Source organism: Zingiber officinale, chromosome 11B (assembly GCF_018446385.1).
Source record: "Zingiber officinale cultivar Zhangliang chromosome 11B, Zo_v1.1, whole genome shotgun sequence".
Taxonomy (NCBI): domain Eukaryota; kingdom Viridiplantae; phylum Streptophyta; class Magnoliopsida; order Zingiberales; family Zingiberaceae; genus Zingiber; species Zingiber officinale.
This window is the reverse complement of record NC_056007.1, coordinates 2,431,853-2,452,982: the sequence shown is the minus strand read 5'-3', so window position 1 is coordinate 2,452,982 and position 21,130 is coordinate 2,431,853. Positions and strand designations below refer to the sequence as shown.

The 21,130-nt window shown below is 36.9% G+C and overlaps 1 protein-coding gene and 1 pseudogene across 1 annotated transcript; one reads left to right on the top strand and one right to left on the bottom strand.

The window, feature by feature from the left end:
* Positions 1-7,359: 7,359 nt before the first annotated feature.
* LOC122034418 (copper-transporting ATPase HMA4-like) lies at positions 7,360-12,644 on the bottom strand. Its single transcript, XM_042593665.1, has 10 exons — positions 12,540-12,644; positions 11,421-11,707; positions 10,436-11,181; positions 9,838-10,309; positions 9,590-9,757; positions 9,076-9,330; positions 8,875-8,997; positions 8,107-8,592; positions 7,681-7,933; positions 7,360-7,597 (listed from the first exon to the last, which is right to left on the bottom strand). The coding sequence occupies exons 2-10, from the start codon at positions 11,676-11,678 to the stop codon at positions 7,428-7,430; spliced, it is 2,931 nt and encodes a 976-aa protein (XP_042449599.1). The 5' UTR covers positions 11,679-11,707; positions 12,540-12,644; the 3' UTR covers positions 7,360-7,427.
* Positions 12,645-13,470: 826 nt separating this feature from the next.
* Positions 13,471-20,719, top strand: LOC122035283 (annotated as a pseudogene).
* Positions 20,720-21,130: the final 411 nt, after the last annotated feature.

Here is a 21,130-nt window from a genome sequence, read left to right as displayed (position 1 = left end):
GTCTAAGCTTGCTCAGACTTACTCCACTATATTTTTCTTTAAGGGCTACCCAGACTTCATGAGCCGTAAGATATGACTCATACTCAAAAGCTAGGTCGTCTACCATTGAACTAATCAATATACCCTTTGCAGTGGAGTCCTTTTTCTTCCATGCCTTATAGGCATCAAGATCTCGTCTGTGTTGTGCAGTGGGACCATCTACAGGTACTTCCATAACCTGATTTACAGCCTCTAGAACTTCTTGTTCCTCAAGTACATATTGTATCCTGAGGTGCCAGATCTTATAGTTATCCCCATTAAGTTTTTCACCTTTGTTGAGTTCAGCTATTATGTTTTTGGTTGCCATAATCTATCATAAACAAATTATTTAGTATTCAGTGTATATCATATGTATGCAATTTATGATTGACTTAATATTACTTTGAGTTGGTTTACAAAATCAAGTGACAACTATGTTTTCACTCATCATCCGTATGACCAATCAAATTAATATTAATCAATTCTATTACATACATCCCAACAAATGAACTAATCATTTAATACATCATGAACTAATCATGCATCATGTCAAGCAAACAACATAAATAAATGAACATATCATTAATATAAAATTATGCTGCGAATTGTTAATATATAACTAACTGACATGAATGAAATGAACTAATTATTGTTCATACAAAACGACAATAAAAATAACAGAACTCTAATAAACTAGATAGGCAACTACCACTCCCACTAGGACAGACACTAGTGCAGTGGCCAAAATAATCCCTCTCAGCCTGGACTCATTTGTGGTAATCCCAGGCAGGATAGCTTCAAGGTTCTCTTTTGGATCCTCAATTGGATCCTCTTCTGGTTCCTCCTCGATCATTTCCGGGTCCTCTTCGAACTCTTCCGGATCCTCTTCCGGATCCTCTTCAGTCATATGATGAAGCAGCTCCTCACATAATACAGAATATGTGACGCGTCCTTGATGACGCCCCCAAATATAGTCTGCTATCATCCTGGGATTTTCTGGCAATGATTGCATCAAAGCCCAAATCCTATAACTGTCCAGGACTGGAAACTCTTCTCGCTCAAGTTTCCAAAACAGATCATCAAGCCGTCCAATGTGTCCGTCGACTCCATAAGCAGAGTTATACTCTATCTCCTGAATCTCCTCCCTGAGCTGATTTCGTCGCTCTTCGCGACGAGTCAATGTGGTAATCGTCCGTGCCATCTGAAAAATTGAAAATAAATAAGTCAGTACAAAACCGACTAACCAGTACATATCCGGCTTATTTCAATTTATACAGGCATAGTACCAACATAATAAATCAAGAAAAACAAATCTTCTCGATTTTCAGGAGTTAAGTCGACAATTAGAACTAATCTAATTGGTCAGATCCATCGGATCGGTTGATTAGGGATCCAGATCTTAAGCTTGGTCCATAGTCCATAATTAGAATTAATCTAATTGGACAGGGATTTTTGTACCTATGTTCTGTTACTTTTTCTCTAAGTCCATTTCTACCAATTTCAGACTTATTGATCAAACTCAGGTCCGTTTGATCAAACCAATGCCCATTGGTTTAAGTCCGACCAATTAGAACAAATCTAATTATTTTGATCAAATCTGACCCATCAGAACAAATCTGATCATTTGATCATATTTGATCCAAGTCTAATTAATTAACCCAAATTAATTTCGGGTTTAGATCAAATTGGTTCAATTAAACCAACTAATGATTTAAATCTGAACCAAATCTAAATGAACCAAACTGATTCGACTAAGCTAACTAATTACCTCGGGTCTGATTCTAATTATCTTTCAATCAAGCCCATTTAAAGTTGAACCAGTTCAATTGAATAAAATTCATTGCTTTCAAGTGAATTAAAAAACATTGCATTCCACTTGAACAGTTTGAAATTAAATGCATGCATCAAATTTAACTTAATGCTACAGTAGACATGTAGGCATGCATTAGCCTATTTCGACGATGCACACTTTTTTTTTATTTTTACACAGAAGCTTAAAAAACATGCCGCAATCGTTTATTTTTTTTATTTGATTTTTGAAAAAAAAACATTTCCTTACACGAACGCTTCTTCTGCCGATTTCTCCGCCACTACCCTCGTCTTCATGCCGTGCACCTTGCGCACGTCGCACACGCTGCCTTCTCCAATCACGCTGCCCACTCCGCAACTGCGACAAACACAGTTGTCGGCCATGCCAGCCTTCTGCCGGTGGCAGCCGGTCCTTTCCGGTACCATAAATCAGTCATCTTTAGGCCCGACGAGATCGCCGACAGTGGTTCTGCTTGTCCTAGCCACCAACACATAGCCGGCCAGCCAGGACGCCAACCACGGCCACGAACTGCCATTGCCGACAAATCCAGCGGTCTCGATTTTATAAATTTGGCACTACGTGTATGCTACGACACATTAGTCGTGCAAAACAGCGACGGGAAATGACAAATCGAGAAAACATCCGAACGACGATTTCATAATTCGTCTCTAAGCATTTAGAAATAACTACGCGCTCTGATACCAATGTAGAATATATGTTCTAAATGCATGAAACACGAATTAGAAATAAATGCGGTAAAAACTTACAGTGATCTCCCGCAGATCCGCAATCGGCAATGACGAAACTCGCTATCTGAAGAGCGATCACAAGATCGAAAAGCCCTCCGCAATTCCACAAATCAAATCCCGCCGCATTGGATCTTCTCCTCTTACTCTCGTCGTTGCACAATAGCAATTTCACACCCCCTGAGTCTTGGACGGACCCCCTTTATATAGGGAAATAGACTAGGGGCATAATGGAGTTTTTCATTATGTGTAGTGGGGAACATGGGTCACGTTCCCCACTATCCCCATTTCCAACAAATGGTTCCTAGAGTGTTTTGTTTTTAGTCTTCTAGCAAACTAATTAAGTTGATTAAGTTAAGAAAGCCAAGAATGTAATTATGTTTGGCTTAATGAAAAACTCTTTCAGTAGAGAAACCTACAACACCACGATTTTTCGAAACCGCGGATGCCATTTAGCTAAATAATACCTTTCTTACTATTTCTATTCTGACATGCAATGAATTGTCTTAGCTTTGGTGAGAAGATGTTTATATTCTTGACGGTTAAGCATAAGGGATCCAGATCGTTATAGATGCTTCGAGATATTAGAATGGATTAATATATGAGTGTTCTACTTAGTTGTTATCCATATCTTCGGAGTTTCATCCAATGTTAAATGTATGTGTGCCTTATTGATCCTATCATGAATTTAGTAATAATCATTCCTTTGATATAAACCTTTTAGGTCAGATTGTTGGGGTGATACAATCCAGTTTTGTGCTCCAAAAAGTAAGAAGTTATTAATTAGGGCTTTCCCTAATCAATTAGGATTATGGATGATTATTCGATTTGGTTTGATGTTGGGTTAAAACCTAATCTAATTATTAGAATGGATAATTAGGGTTGATGATATGGCTAACCCTAATTTTGATCAACAAATGAGATTAATTGAAGTAATCATTAATTAGGGATTAATTAATAATCGTTTGATTAGAGTTTTTCCTAATTAGTTTAAGTTTTGAGTTTAGCTAGTTGCTGCATGTGTAATTAGCTAAACTGTACACCATGTTATTGCAGGACTTTGACTTGAGATGAACATCTCTAAGTGAGAATAATTCATCATAAACTACATTTGAGATGGATAGTTCCTGTTTGTCTTCTTTAGATTGTTAACCTTAGTACATGATTCTATTATTTGCATTACTTGTGTAATAGTTATTTTACCTTGATATCTATTCTATGTTACCTCTTGAGTTTGATTTTTTATTGTTTGATCTTATATATTGATCTATTTTGATATCTATGTAGTCCAAATTATTATCCCTGCTTGGGTTGGTTATACATGTAGGATATTATTAGACCATAGTGTAGCTGTGTGCATATGTTTGTGTATTTATACCGCACTATATGATTAAATATACTTAGGCTCGTGTCTATACGTGTTAGATAGTATACTGTAGTAAGTTGTAGAGTATCCTACTAGAATTATCTAGTTCGGACTACCATCTGGGACTATTTGATTATAATCTTGTTGTTTTAGTGTGTTTGTGATGATACCATGAAGTTAGTTGAGATGTTACGACTAGATGACTAGTATTCTCTTAATGAGATTGGTTGATTGTTTTGCTTGCAATTGTTATATTTGTTATATGCTAGTGAGACTATATCATAGAGTAGCTAGCAGAGTTTACTCTTGAATGTGAATGTCATTACTTACTTACCATTTTTAATTGTACACTTAAATATCCTGTCTGCCCACTGGACCATCCGTGATAGAGCGTTCTCCTACAAACAATGACTATCTATATACCCTATCTGTCAACGGGATCATCCGTAGTAGAGTGTTCTCCTACAGACAGTGATAGTTACATACCTTGATTGCCCACAGGACCATCCATGCTAAACTGTTCTCCTGTAGTTAGTGGATAGGGAGTTAGATTGTTACCTCATCCTATTAGTTCACGGGGTCATCTGTAGTAGAGTGCTCTCCTACGAACAGTGACTAGTTATATATATCCTGACGGCCCACGTGACCCATTTGTGTAAGCACGTCGTGTTAATCAGAACTTGTTATATGTTTATTATATTCTGGTTATCGATTTGTACGTGTATGTTTAGACGTACAATATGTATTCCCAATTATGGGTTAACCCTAGTTAAGCAGGTTAGAGGGTTATAATATTGTTATGGTTTGACTAGTAGACGATTATAGTGACTCTTACTTTTGTAGTAAGTATTCTTCCTGAGACTGCATCTTTTGATCTCCTTGTATTTTAGTATCATGCACTATCTTCTTATACCTGATGAGTGTTTTGTACTCACTACCCATTGTTTTCTTTGACCTCCCAGGTTAGTAGGTAGAGGAGGTGTGTGTTTCAGAGGTCTTGGCTGCTAGTCCCACAGTACATTTAAGATCGTGTTTTCCCCACTGTGTCTTATTGTTTGTATTTGGATTTTAGTCTTGCGATGTCTTTTTATTCGGACTTATACTTGTTGTGTAAGTCATACCGATATACAGTCATTTGTGTTTTATTTATTATGAGAGGATTGTATAAATCTCCTTTTTTTGAGTGGTGGTTATGTTGCTATCTTTCACTGTATATTTATTCTTCGTCTAGACTTGTATCATGTTGTATCATACATTGTCATTAGGGGTACTGTCCATTCTGTCGGACAAGTATACCTCCAGGGTGTGATAGAGGGAGTCTAAATCTAGATGCCTACGTGGCTCAAGAAGAGGGGTGGTAGTGGGAGTAAGGTCATGCGAGAACCCGAGAGCCGTCTCTGCAGGGTAGTCCTCCATCATGCATGGAGAACCCAATTCTTATCATCAACATACGCCACTCCACCTAGTCTTTGTGAGGTAAGCCGTCTTAGCCCTCTGATATGTCGTCTGACCTCTACAGCAATCGCCACCTCCCTAGGATTTCCACGCCTAGACAATTGGGAAGAGCTTCCATGAGGGATTCAGAAGAATAAGACGAAGGCGAAGGAGGAAATTTGATTTTGTCCATTGCCGTTAGAGAGATGTGTAGGCATTCGAGATCATCTTGCCAATCGACACATAAAAGCACGATTCGACGTGGAAGCATTGCCTCATGGTTCGGCCGACAAGGCAAACCAAGCTCAAGAGCGTGTACTGCTTGAGGTTGTTCCTCGGAGGTGGCATCCATCACATCAAGGAGCACCTCGCCCGACATAAGGGAAACGTGTCATGCTGCCCCAAGGTAACAACACTGGAAGTGCATCTAGCTATGTAGCATAGCATAGATGGCTCTTTGATGTGCATCGGTTATATATGTTTCTAGTCATTATTTGATTTACATTTACTTATATTTCATTAATATAATCTATATTTATTGCACCATTTATTATTTATGTCATACTTCCATTCTATTTATTCGAAGATATGCTCTTTTCTTTTTTTTTATTAATAGGGCATCTTTTTGAAGTAAAATGGAGCATTAGAGCAAATTTGAAAGAGAACTTAACAAAGCATGGTCATGTTTACTTCATAGGACCAGGAGGAAGGGCCATGCTAGGGTCATGCTAGGACCATGTTTACTTCAAACAACCATAACTTTTTTGCCTGGTTGGAGTTATGGGTTGTCCTCGATACTAAATTGTAGCTAACTTTAAAATTCATAACTTTACTTCAGACTTCAACTAGATAAAATCATATTTAGATTTGCTAAAATTCTCCATAAGTGAGGCACAACCTGGAGGCACGGTAGTGTTAAATTCTGCAGTTTTCTATACTACAAATCAAAAGTAAGATAGCTATAACTTTTTACCCGATTGGATTTATGGGATGTTCAAGATACCAAAATGTAACTTACTTCAAGATCTACAACTTTGATTTAGACTTTAACCTAAGAAAACAACATTAAGATATGCTAAAAGGCTCTACAAGTGAAAGACAGCCTTGAGGCATGACTGTGTGAAACCACACGGTCATGCCTCCCATCCAAAGCCTATACATAGGGAGGTCGTGTGAAATCACACAGTCATGGCTCTCCACCCGAGCTTATTCATACCCTATCCATGCTCTCAAGCACTACTGTGTAGCAGAGAAAGCAAGGGGGTGTGCCCCCTTGTTATAAAAGGGGATTTTTCTCCCCCTTTTTTTTTTTACGTATCTTAGGAGTTTGGGATTTCGTCCCTCTCATTGGAGAAGGGTTTTCTCCTTAGGGGAAAATCCTAGAGCTCTTCTTCTTCATGATCTGTCCACCTCCGGAGCAAGGGAAGACCTTCAAAGACACCGAGCGTCAATGATAAGTACTCTCCTTTCTCTATTTCCATATATTGGGTTGTAGTTTGATACTTTCATTGTCTTTTGGTTGTTTTCTCTTGTAGTAAAGTAGATCATTCCTTTTCTAAAATGTAGGGAATAATTATGATGTTTTGATTGATGTATAAATATTGTATATGTCATTTTCTTATTCAATAAAATGTTTATATCTTGTTCTATATCTGTTGTGTCTTCTATATATTCAATGAAATATGCTAATTGTGTAAACATATAGATGTATATTGATTGTTCATCCCATAAAGAAGATACTCTAGATTGTATAGATGAGAGGCCCTGTGACAAGGATATCCTTTAACCAGAATTATAAGTTTAAATCATATTTTTAATTATTATATCTTGTCTAATGCTTTTGGATTTCATAATCATTTCTACTTATTTTACACGAAAAAATTCTTAAGATATAAAAATTTACTATCTTCTAATTATCTAATATTTCATAAAAATATGATGAGCCCAAGATTAAAAAAAAACGTAAACTAAAAACTAATATCTAATTAGTCACATTACTAACTCAGCATCAAATTGATTAAAAGTAACATTTCAAACAATGCTTATCAATGACTTAAACAGAATTCAAGTAGTCCCCAGATATCTCAGCATCTTGAATTTGCAATGGTTTTTTGTATGATTGCAGAAGCAATGAAGAGCAAACAACACTTATAGACGAGGCCGCCATGCAAGCTCCCGCAAGCCAAGGAGGCAACCTAATTCCGGTGAACGGGTAGAGGATACCTGCAAACCCAAGAAGTTAGTTAACACAAACGCAACTTATTTGACAATAACACTGACAATAATAATTGGTGAGTAGATGATACCTGCAGCAATAGGCATTCCAAGTACGTTGTATCCTAGAGCCCACACATAGTTGAGTCGGATCCGAGCAAGTGTCCTCCTTGATAGATCAATGGCAGTCACCACATCTTCGAGGTTGCTTTTAATGAGAACCACGTCAGCTGCTTCTATGGCGATGTCAGTGCCAGCCCCAATTGCCATGCCGACATCTGCAGCAACCAAAGCTGGGGAGTCATTGATGCCGTCACCAACCATGGCCACTGTCAAACCTTTCGCCTGAAGTAAGAGTTATAAAATAGTAGCAGTTCGATCACCTTAGAGACACTTATTTCTAGAGGAATATAGTGATTATGGACAATGAAAGATAGTAGTGGAAGGAGATCGAAACATGAATCAAAACTAATGTAAGAAAAAACACAAGATCTAATAAAAGAAAGTAGGAAAACTACCTGCAAATCCCTGATTTTATCAGCTTTTCCCACTGGATCGGTCTCGGCAAAGACTTTATTGATTCCAACCTCTTTTGCAATGGCAGTGGCAGTAGCCCAGTTATCACCGGTCACCATAATGCTCGAAATGCCCATAGAATTGAGAAATGAAACTACACGGCCAGCTTCGGGCTTCAAGGGATCAGAGACGGCAAAAGCCCCATGGATGACACCATCCACGGCAACCAACACACAAGTCCTGGCTAAATGTTCCATATCAAATGTATAATCTTCAATTTCGGGACTAACCGGGACTTGAGAAGAAAGCATGAGCCTCTTGTTTCCGACAAGCACCCTTTTGCCTCCAATGCTGGCACTAACTCCAGTGCTGGGATGCACCTCAAAGTCCTTGGCTTCTCGTAAGTGATCGTTGTGTGATCCATACTGCTGCTGCAACTTCTTCGAGTGTTCTATAACAGCCTTCGCTAGAGGATGCTCACTGTTAATCTACACACAAATTAGAAAGATAAAGAAATTATTGAAGAACATCTAAAAACAAAGGATTATTCATTCATTAACATACTAATATTGGAGCCCAATGGCCACTGTTCTATTTATCGATTTAAAGGAGAATTTCCAAATCAAGGTGAAAATATGAATGAAACTTAGTTCAATTTGATTTTTTTCAGGTTTTGGTTATTGGCGCCCACCTCTATCTATCTACACAGCCACCAAAACATCTAATTATTAAGTTTAAACTACATGTTTTAATCATATCCAACTGCTAACCTCTGCAGCAGTAGCCAATTCACATAATTCCAGCAATGACATCTTTGTAAAGATCTTTGTCTGAACAACTGTGGGTCTTCCAACCGTTAGGGTTCCAGTTTTGTCGAATATAACAGTTTTGACCTGTGTAACAGCAAAACATCTTCATCAAGATTCCTTCTAAGCTAATGTACACTACAATTGTTAGCTTCTCTGACTTACCTTATGGGCCTTCTCGAGTGCATTACCGCCTTTTATTAGGATGCCTTGAGATGCACCTTTCCCAGTGGCAACCATAACAGCTGTTGGTGTCGCTAGTCCTAGAGCACATGGACAGGCAACTACCAATACTGAGATTCCAAATTGTAAAGCTAGCTCAAATGCATCCATGGCTTTTGGGATCCAGCTGCGGGGATATAGTTGTGCTTCTCCAGGGATGAACCAGCCAAGCCAAGTGACAAAAGCAGCGATGACAACCTGCAAATGATTGAAACAAGAAATGTCAATGATGATATCGCGGTTCCTCAGATTTCAAATATATATAAATGCAGCTGTGAAGTTCTTTGGTGAGATGCCATTGTATCTCCAACTCACATTCAGGGATTGTTAAAGTTGATTGGATAACCATTATTCATCAAAGCCCGAGATATTAGTACACTATGTTCATTTTCGTAATTACAAATCTATTTTAAGTAATGATAAGGAACTATAAAGTGGAGGCAGTTGATATACTTACTGTGGGGACAAAAAACCTAGAAATCTTATCTGCTAATTTTTGAACTGGAGCTCTTGCAAGCTGAGCAACCTCCACTAACTGAACTATCTGTGACAAAGCAGTCTCCGATCCAACATGAGTAGCCTTGACTATTATGCATCCATTCTCATTCACTGTACCACCTATCACCTGCTTGAAATAGTCAACACATGAGCAAAAGCTAAGATTTTTTTTCAAAATATAGCTATTATAGATTGCTTCAGACAAACCTTATCTCCTGTTCTCTTAGCAATGGGATTTGCTTCTCCTGTAATCATGCTCTCGTTTACATGGCTTTGACCCTTTACGACAACCCCATCAACTGGGACTTTTGAGCCTGGAACTATCTTGATCACATCATTCCTTTGCAATAACTGAGTGCTAATTTCTGTTTCTGAAATGATATTTCCGTCTGCATCTAAGGTTAGCAGAATAGCTGTATCAGGAGCAAGTTCCGTAAGCTTGGCCAAAGCATCTGATGTCTTTCCCTTTGCAACCACCTCCAAGTATTTTCCGAGAAGTATAAAAGATATTAACATAGAACTGGTTTCAAAGAAGTCTTGCCCTTCGAAAAATTCTGAGGTTAAAGCTTTTATTAAAATGTAAATGGAGTAGAAATAGGCAGCATTTGTTCCTAATGCAACCAAAACATCCATGTTTGCCGATGCCCGTCTCAATGCATGATAAGAACCCATATAGAACCTGTAACGATTGCAACATACAAATACAGTATAATTTTCATTATCGAAAGATGATCAATAGAGACAACTCCCTAGTACCTTAAACAAAAAACAAGCATAACATGGTGAAAACAATATTGAATCATACCTCCAGCCAATAATGAACTGCACAGGTGTACAAAATACCCATCTGAGTAGCATTCCTATGTTTAGATTATGGTAGAGTTTGTAGCTTAGCCAATCCCCAAATGGCAGAAACATAGGAAGTATCATAGAGAAGAGGAACACTGGAACTGAGAACAGACAACTCCAGAGAAACTGGTTTCTGTAGGCTATAGTTTCATGCTGTCGTTCTGTTTCTCTCGCTCTGGTTGTTGTATACAAGCTGGCATGATATAAGTTTGGGGTACTACCAGCTTCTTGTATGCATTCGATAAGGAACCTGGGGCCTGTAAGATCAGGATCATATGCAACTGTTACTTTATGATTCACTTCGTCGATTTCGACATGGTTTACACCCTCCACTGCTTCAAGATGAGACTTGATAATTGTGGCATCTTCTGGAGAATGAAAACCTTCAACTTTTAGATGAACCTTATTGGCATCATCTCCAGAGTTAATGAGCTCAGCTCCAAACCCTGCATCCTCAATAGCTTCTAATAGGCGAGGAGAATCGGTGACATTGGGATCAAAGTGTATCTTCGCTTCTTCAAGAGCAAGGCCAACTACAGCCTTTTTAACACCATCAACCATGAGAAGTGCTCTCTCAACTGACTCAGAACAGCTTGTGCAGGCCATTCCTTTGATTCGAACCCGACATACAGCAATATCTTGGTCTGGAAATTCATTGACTTCAAAGTTCAAGTCTTCTATAGCCTCTTTGATTCTTTTTGCCTGTCAGTGAAGAAAAATCACAAGGCAATAAAATCAGCACAAAAAAAAAAAGAATAATAAAACAAAAACTAAATGCATCTCAATTTGCATAACCCAGAATAAGAAGGCTTGAACGTTTATTACTTGTGCTTTTGGCACACATTCCTTACATTTAGGATAGAGTTCTATACAAGAAAAATATGTCGACTGATCAGTAGCTGAGCTAAAGATATCAAACAAGAAAATTTTCTCCAACTTACATTTATAAATTCAGGCCTGTATTTTATAACTGCTTGGCCTTGAAGAGGAGATACCAACACACTCTCAACTCCCTTCATATTCCCCACAACAGATTCTATTGATGCTGCACAAGAGGCACATTCCATTCCACCAATTCTAAAAGTGACCTTCCTCGTGCTCTTATCACTTCGCCATGATCCTTGTGAAAAATTAACAGCAACGCTCTCAGGGGATTGAAGAAGTGGTGCTGTAAGACTATCCTTCCCATTCTGTTCCATTTTCTTTCAACTCAAAATTTTATGGAGTGCTGCATTAGTATATGGTCTGAGTATTAACAAAGAGACATATAACAGTAAAGAACGGCATTGTGCAGATAAATTGGGTTTCTAAACCTTCATGGGTATCAAGTGAAAATTGAAAAACAAAACTTAAAGGTGGATACACAGTCTGTCATTCAATGACACAGCAAAAAGAAGCTTTCTTTCTGCTATTACATTTTCAAAAAGAATAAGAAATAAAGACATCATGCATCAAATGTAAAAGAAAATTTGGTTGACTTCAGACTGAAATACTTTCGAAATTTTAAGTTGAACATACTTTTTTGGGTTTCAATTAAGTTCAGGAAAATATTGCTACTATCTTAAGAAGCACAAATGGAGTACGGTTGTCCACGAGCCTCAGCGTTCAAGCTTATTTATTAAAAATCTTATCAAACTCAACCTTTATATTGAACTCAAAGAGATATCACGATCTTTATAATTTAGTTCAAACAGTTATCTAATAAATGAAATTGAGGGGCATATTCATTTAGTTCCCTAAAATCGAGAACTCCATGACTCTTGAAGCATTTTCATTTCGCTCGTTTCCAATTAAAAAAAACAACTGAAGAAATAAGATCATAAAAGGGAAAGGAACAAGAACATCAACAGCTTCACCCTAGGAATCGAATAAGTTCTCACCGAGATATCAAGCGTAACCTAATCCCCTAATACCGCTTATCGGAATTCAGAGAAAAGGAAAACTTAGAGCTTGCTGCTCATACGGCGTAGGGCAAGAGACAAACTAGGGAGACGACCAAAAAGATCTCAAACCAAGGAATAAGTAAACTATTGAATTCAAATTCGCGAGGGAGTAGTTACCTGCGGAATCCTCGCGAACTAGCGCAGTTTTTCGTGGAGCGATTGCACTTTCGGAAAAAGGCGGAAAGGTGAGGAGACGAGGGTTGAAGATCGTGGAAACTTAAGTGCACGATGGATATTTCTGTTTACCACCGAAAAATTTAAACTCTTGCAGAATACCACTTAAAGTTCTAAATTATCTCATACCGTCAATGGTGATTGGTGTACTATATAGTTTATTGTTTGTTTTACTTATTTTGTAAATTCGAATCACAATTTATTAAGTTAAAGTACTGTTATTTTTGAAACTATAGAGACATTATGGAAATTGTGTAAATTTTGAGAAGCAAAATGAAAACTTTCCCTTGCCTTTTTAAGATTTAGGCCCTTTCATAAACTCCACTCTTTAAAAATTACGCCGGCTAGGATTTCGTAACTTGACTTGCAAGTTTAAATTAAGTTTATTTTAATCGTAATTATAGTCGCACCTATTTATTTGATTCAATTTCTATATTGTTTCAGAAAATACTCTACTGTTTTTATGGAAATAAATAGACAAAATAGGAGGAAAGTAGATAAATAATTGAGAAAATACTATAAAATGCAATTCAAATAATTTGGTAAAATTACTATTTTTTAAAAAAAATATTAATTATTTAATTTCATACATATTTTAGATAAAGATATAAAGCGGCAGCGATGGTGGAAGGCCAGGTCGAGCCCTCGATCGCGCCCGTTGCCGCCGGTGGCTCCGCGTGGCACTTCCTCCGCCCTCGGCGCGAGCCGTTCGAGATCCCCAAACTCATCTTCTCCGACGGATCCCTGACGCTTGCGCTCTCCCCCGCTCGCCAACAAGCTCCTACGGAGATCTGTCCAATCTCCGCACCGCGTTGATGCAACCGCAATCGCTGACTGTCTCAGATCTCACTCGACCACGCCCGTCTGGTCCTCGATGCGCTTGTCTCCGTCCACCCACCCCTCCGATCCCGCCCCAGATGGCACCGTCGACGTGTATGACCTCGTCATATTTCTTTACTATAATGCTTGATTCTTGTTTGCTTTAGTTTTGATCATCCCCTGTTTCCTAACTAGTTGAAGTTTCAATTGCAGCTTTTACGAAGTAATAGTCGTCGGTTTATGCCTTCACAAGCAGAGGAAGAAACTCATCAGTTGTCATACATTCAGAAGCATATGGGGAATATACTCGCCCCTTTGGCAGAGCCTGTTGAAGGGGAGGGTGATGAATCTCTGGTTTGTCTAACTCAAATATATTAGCATTTACTGTCAATTTTTCCTTCTCACATGCAGTCTAGGGTTACATATCATGTTGGTCAGCTTTTACTTTGTGTCTGGTATATATCATGTTGGCAACTATGTTTTTGATTATCCAATTGTGAAGAGTATCCTAATGTCTGCCTCATATGTATAGAATCTTAGTACAATTTTCTCCGTTACCTGTATGTAAGATGTCCTTATAGGTAAGGGGATAGTTCTTATGAAGATTTGAATCTAAATTAGCAACACCTTGTTCTTGCATTATGACTAATCCATTTCATCATGAATTCGTGTATTATAAAATAGTACTTTATGTTCTTGAAAATATGCACCAATATTGGTTACGGTTAATTGTTCAATCCTTGTGTGTCCTTATACTTCATCATGAATTTGGATAAATTGTTTCATATTAAGCAATTATCTTTTGCCAATGATTGAGTTCTTTCAAGATGTCACATGTCACTGTTAGTGCCTATTGCATATTGCATAAGTCACAACAATTTTTTTCTTGCTATTTTCCCCCTTTTTTTTGTGAAACCAATTGGCTTACAGGTTTTTACAATGGAAAGATTTGAGCACCTTGGTTTCCTCCAATTTTCTGAAGGTATTCCTTTGAGACAAGGAGCTCCATGTTTTGCTAATTCAGATCCGGATATGCCAGCTGTTCCGGTTTCTTCTAGCCAAGTCCATGAATGGGTTGTACAAAACATAATTGCTTCATTGGAACACAATGCTGAGAAGGGATTAGCCAAAGAAAATGGTGATATTGATGTGCCTATGGCAGATATCGGCCTAAATCATTCATAGACTCAAAGTAGTAGCTCTCTTTCTCACCTGCTAATGCAGCATTCTTGAAAATTTTAATCTTTGTGGAGGGTATATCAAAAGCATCTGTAGTCAAGCAACCATGTGATATGAAAGGAAATTCTATAAAGGTAAGCCCAGATTTATTTATTATTTTCATTTTTACAATTTGCGAGAAAATCAAGACCTGAAATCATTGTTGGACAATAAAATTTCTATGAGTGCTGTGCCTGCCAGTAGTCTTTTCCCTCCTGACATCTATGAAGATTTTGGCATACTTTTGTAGCTAGTAGAATGAAAGAAAAATGAATAGTGAAGGCTGGAGGAACTATTTGTGTATCCTTCTTTTGGAAGTGGATGCTAATTTGGTTGTAGATCTCAAACATTTAAACTTATGTAGTTCTGAATCATATTTTTTTGTGCAGTTTTAAGGTAGAGTAGTAAGTTATTGGGTGGTCTTATTGCATTGAAATATTTTGTTTTTTCAAAAATAAAAATAAAAAAATGTTATTTATGCTACATTGTCCATTATTGATTTCAAGTAGCATAGTTTTTGAGGTGAAACTAATTTGACAACATTTTTATGGTTATCCTGTTCATTTCACATTATTATTTTCTAGACTTATGGTTATTGACTGTTGATTCCTGTTGCTTCCATCAACCTTGTTTGTGCATTTATTAAGGAAAATGATACATGGACAAGTACTTTATATGATACATGCCAACTAATGTAAGAATTGAGTATCTCCTAAGTTATAGCATCTATTTGTTCTGTCAGATTACAAGTGCTAACAGTTTTTTGCTTGTAACAGTTAATTTTGGTTTCTAATATGGCAATATGGTTTAAATACGAGAGTAATCACATGCTTTGTTACAGGCTTGCTTTGTATTTTGGAATCATATTACTTGGTCGTATAATTGTATTTCAGGTGCTAAATTGACATGATTCAGTGATTTATATATTAGCACCTCTGAGATATGCTACGGTTTATGGATGTTCAGATGCAACTGTTATTCTTGGTGCCGTTGGTAAGGTATGCCTTGTTTTTATCCAACATTCTTGATCCTATTATACTTATCACTTCACTATCACTTTAGAGTGTAAACCCATGTGGGACACTAAGACAGTAGAAGATTCTTCACAAAGTGGATATTTCCCTGAACCTTGTGAATAACCTTTTTATGGTACTAACCTCTTTGTATCAGTTTACATTTAATTTATTATTCCTTTGGAAAAAATGATCTTTCAGAGTAACTTTTCATAATGTTCAGAATGCATTTGTAGAAGTTCAAAGCTTTATAGAAAGTAGAGTTTTGAGTTGATTAGATAGTAGTTTATTCAACACATCATTTTATAAAAAGGGCAGATATCCTTTCTGATTTTTCCGAAAGGCACCCCCTATTTATTTTGTCCAAATCACTCATGTCTCGTTTTACTTACCCTAATATATCCTTAGCTTCATGAAATTAATATTTTTTTTTTCCGGATTTGTAAGTGTGAAAGATATACTAGAAAAATAATTTTGGGTTGTTTGGAAACTCCTAGGATGTCTCTGGTTTATTTTTGTGTCCAAAATGAGACTTTTGGGACAAACACCTTGATAATGATTTTTAATTCAAACTGAGTCATATTGGCAAAAATCAGAACTCGTACAAAACTTTTGTGGGTATCTCACATAGAGTGTCCAAGTATTTTTGAGTTGAAAAAATATCACTCATAAGAAATATTTTTAAGCTGCATCTGTTCTTCGCACAAATTTAATGATTTTTATTTGTCCAAAATGATTAAGTTCTGATTCTTAACAAAATTTAAAAAGAAAAAGATATTGGGTATGTAAAAAGAGGTGTCTGATCTAGACCAAAAAAAAGGTAGGGAATACCTTTTGGGACATCCATAGCTGCGCTTGTTTTGAAACTTTTTTATAAAAAGAACTTTGCTATTTGAAAGGCATGAAAAAATTCATTTTTTAACTGCTGGGGGTTTGCCCTTTTTTCAATTATTTCCCATGCTAAATTAATTTCACTTATTTTTCCTTGTCCCAATTCCGATGCTGGGTACTTGGAAGCATTAAATATATGGTACTACAATATCTAAGGTTTGTTTCGTTTAATGTAAAAAATCATATATTACTAATCTTTTTTTTTCTTCATTTTACTGGCAACTATTTTATATAATTACTGGAAAATATATGCTATTTTTCTGTTCATTTTGTTCAACAACTGTCGCTTTTGTTTGTCTTTCCTAGGCTGTTAGAGTGGAGCATTGTGAAAGGGTACAAATCATAGCAGCTGTGAAACGCATGCGTATTGCAAACTGCCTCGAGTGTGTATTTTACTTAGGGGTCAATCAACAACCTCTTTTTGATGGGGATAACCATAAATTACAGGTAATTGTTTTTGTACTTTTTTGTTTTGTTAATCTTGCTATAATTTTTCTTTATATTAGAGGAAGCACCCCATGAATAAGATGGAAACATTTGAATTATAGGAATAAGCAAACACAAATACTACAAGATTTTCATGTTGGTTATTATATTTGTTGTGGTTTTCCTTCCATTAATAAAGGCAATTTAATCAAATTTGATGGCAGTTTCAATTGAACAATAATTTTCTGTTATCTTTTTCTGGCAGCATTTCTATTGCTTGTTTGGAAACTTTTTGACATACTAGGTAGAGTCTAATCCATTGAAACATTCTTTCTTGTCAGCAGAGTTTCTGCATTCTGGTAATATGATAGTACAAGTTTGTTGTTTTGGACATCTCAGTTCATTTTGTTTCTGGTCCTACTCTGTCAAGCTTACTATTTGATAATGATTATGAATCCTTCTATGGTGATGAGTTTATACTAATGACCTAAGGCACTAGTGGCATCATTAAGATTGAAATTATTTTCATAATTTTTATTGACCAACTAAAGCAATTCTGATTTTGGTTGATCACAACAAAATAATAGTTAGTTGAGTTACTGCCCACCTGCTAAAAATCAGAAAATAAGAGTGAAATCTCGGATTTGATTATTGCTTTATAAATTTATTATTTGGTTGTTTTGCTCTCGTCATATGACCATATAGAAATAATGTCTTATCCAGAGAACTGCTAGTTCTAGTCTCTTTTTCTAGGACCATAACCTCTCCTTTGGCTATGTGTCTGCCATCCATTTGCACAAACTAAGTTCTTGCTCCTCCATGGATCCATGGAAAATTATACAAATTTACACCTTCAGTCATCATAATCAAGACTTTTCCTTCTATAGATGCTAATTCTTTGAGTACATTGAAGTGCTTTTAGATTATTCTGAATCATTAGTTGGACATTGGTTTCTAAATATTTTCTATTCCTTGAGTGATTTTCCCAGTTATCTCACGTGCTACTTATTATCCATGTAATAGACATTGATTTGCTATCTGGATAGGATTTTTTTAAAAGAAAAAAATAATAATAAGAGGACTGTTATATGTTGTTTAGATTAAGAGGACTTCACTAATTTATTAAGAATATTTACCAAATTGTTTCTGTATATGCACTGGTAATAATCTCTCGCCTATTTTTGTTGTGAAAGTAATAGGGCTAACTATGCTATGTTAGTTTCACAGAATATCTTTCTTTTATTTTTGTTCAGGTAGCACCATTTAATACCTACTATGCACAACTGGAAGAGCATCTATCTCAAGTTGGTGTGGATTCTAATATCAACAGATGGGGCGAACCCTTGGTGCTAGGTATGGTGGATCCTCATGATTCGTTATCTCATCCTGCAAGAGTGTCTGATGTAGGGTTTAAAATACCAAATATTGTCTTGTGCCTGGCGAAACGGGCGGAATTTACCATTCCGCCTGCAAACCGAAACTGGCAACGACATTCCAAAGCTTCTGAGGCCCATGGTCAGCCTCAAAGGCATTGCGTGAGCCCCGTTGTCGCGAAGGAGGCGTCGAGCGAGCCCCACGATGGCCACGGAGGAGGCATCGCACGAGCCTCGCAGCGGCCACAAACTTGTCGCGTGAGCCCCGCGGCCACAACAAACTCATCGTGCGAGCCCCGCAAACTAGTTGCGCGAGCCCTGAGGCTGCGGCGGACTAGTCGCGTGAGCCCCGAGGCCACAACAGACTCGTCACGCAAGCCCCACGGTCGTGGCGAACTCGTCGCAAGAGCCCAACGACCGCAATGAACGCATTGCAAGAGCCCAACAACCGCAATGAACTCATCGCAAGAGTCCAACGGTCGTAGCGGACTCGTCGAGCGAGCTCCGCAATTACAGCGGATTCATCTCACGAGTGCAACAGTTCAAACATTAAAATTAAATAAACGTAGTTTAATAATTTCAATAAACTCTTAGCTATAGTAGGGATTTTTTAAATAGGCTTAACTAAACTCTAATAAAATTATCCTATTATATATATATAATATTTTACTTTTGTATTTTAAATATTTAGATTAGTTTTTATTCTTAATTAATATATTTTATATTTAAAAAAATACCGAAATTATACCGGCACGATATGAAGTTGAAATCGTATCGTTCCGGTCAAGGACTGAAATCTTGGCACAGGTCGAGATTTTAAACCTTAATCTAATGTCCAAGCCGAGTCTGTCATTTGCATTGATCTCAATCAGTTTACTAACTTTTTGGTATGCCACTTGGGTTTCTTTTATTGACAGATGCACATTGTTGATGATGCACGTTCTAGGAAAAATTAGTACCATGTTTTCCTTATCAATTAGCATTGTTTTATGCACTGTCTATTTCCTCGGTTGCTTTAGTTGTGCCCTTTAAATCGAACGTGTAGTGTCTAACACTTTTAGTTGTCTGTCATCTAACAAGTTAATTGTATTTTGTACAGATTCCTAACTGATTTGGAGCGGAATCGCCACAATGTACAAAATACAACCCATATCCTTTGCCTAAAACTTACAGAGCATCCTAGAAGAAGGTAATTGCACTATCCTGTTTATCTATAATCAATTGTTTGGCTGCTTACTTTTTTTGTGCAAGAATAATTATGGGATGAGCATTGCAGTACAAATAGATTGATGTTTGTGTTGTCCTTTATCACCCAACACTGCTATTATTGTAAATTTACATTAGTTAAGTTATAGGTTGCCAGTATGAAAACTAAATCTTAAACTTAATAAATGATATGCACCAGTAGATAAAAGAAGTATTTATTCTAATTTGATTTGGCGCACGAGTACCGACGCTCTGTTTAATATTAGTATCCGGATGCGTAAACTCTGTGCAAGAATAGATTAGGGTATGCGCTTTGCAGCACAAATGAACTTGTGTTTATGCTGCCTGTATTTACCCAACACTATTACATATGAATACTTTTATATCTTATGTCACAAGTATTTTTTTGTAACATGAGCAAGATATATATATTTCTTTGAATTTTTTATCTCTATTTTGGCTTACATAATCGTTTACACTGAAAAAAAATTATACATTAGCTAAGTTAATTTTGTTGATTCTCATGCATTATGGCTCTCAATATGGTTCACAGCCAATCCTGCGTTAACCCCCTTTCATTTGCTTGCTTTCCTCCTATTTGACTCTTTCTCTTCCAGAATTATTCATAAACAGTCGATAAAACACCTCTCGAATGACTGGATGTAAGATATGCAGATATGTGCAGACACGTCAGACAGGCAGAATACAACATGAATCATTTTGAGGGAAAGGAACTGATTTATCTAATCGTTCTTTTCTTAGATTGCTTCAGATATTTATTATTTTTTTCTTAGATGAATGCAAGATATGTAGACCAAACTGTTTTATCTATTCATTTTGATTGAAGCATTTCAACTAATTATGATAGGTGATGGAGTAGTTATTTAGACACAGCACCCATGCTTCCGAGCAAGATCCATTGTTCTGCCGCCTTACATTTCTGTGCAAGACTGAATCAGGGTAGCTCTCCCTTTGCAACATAAACTAATTTCTGCGTATGCTGCAGGTAGTCACTCAAATACTACTTCAGATCACTACTTACTGATTTAATATCCACTTTCACAGATTTCCTGTAGAACATGTTATGAGTTCTATGTTTCATGTGTTTTCTTGTTTGATTGAAATAGTTACCTTGAATTAAACTCATGCACAGTTAAATGAGGCTCCTTGCAAGATCTATTGTGGTTTGCTTAATCTTTTTGCATGCATAAACAAATTTATGTTTATGCCTCCTGTAATCAGTTAGTGAACTATTTTTAATTTATTTTAAGCATTGTTTGTCATTTTGAGTTTAATGGATCTTGATCCTTATATTTTCCTTCAGAGTTCAAGACTTCATATTTGCTCTCCTTCAGGCTAAGCTTATGATTTTTTTGGGTCTTCCAAATTGAGCTCCATTTTTTTTATCATAAAGCAAACGCACTATATCGCAAAACCTCAACTTGAGCCATGTTTTGTGGCAATTTCTTCATTTGCAAGAGGAACCCAAAGTTGGTGTTTCCGACCTAACTCTTCCATTGGTGAACGTTGTCGTGAACTTGGGTGGTCTGGATCACTTCTTATTGATTGAATCCATTATGAGATGTAG

What these genes read in the sequence shown, in the direction of transcription:
- LOC122034418 (XM_042593665.1), bottom strand. Translation starts at nt 11,678, where the DNA reads ATGGAACAGAATGGGAAGGATAGTCTTACAGCACCACTTCTTCAATCC. An exon ending in CTAGGTTTTTTGTCCCCACA is followed by an intron (nt 9,331 to 9,589) that starts GTAAGTATATCA and finishes AATCATTTGCAG; the next exon opens with GTTGTCATCGCTGCTTTTGT. An exon ending in CACTCGAGAAGGCCCATAAG is followed by an intron (nt 8,998 to 9,075) that starts GTAAGTCAGAGA and finishes GCTGTTACACAG; the next exon opens with GTCAAAACTGTTATATTCGA.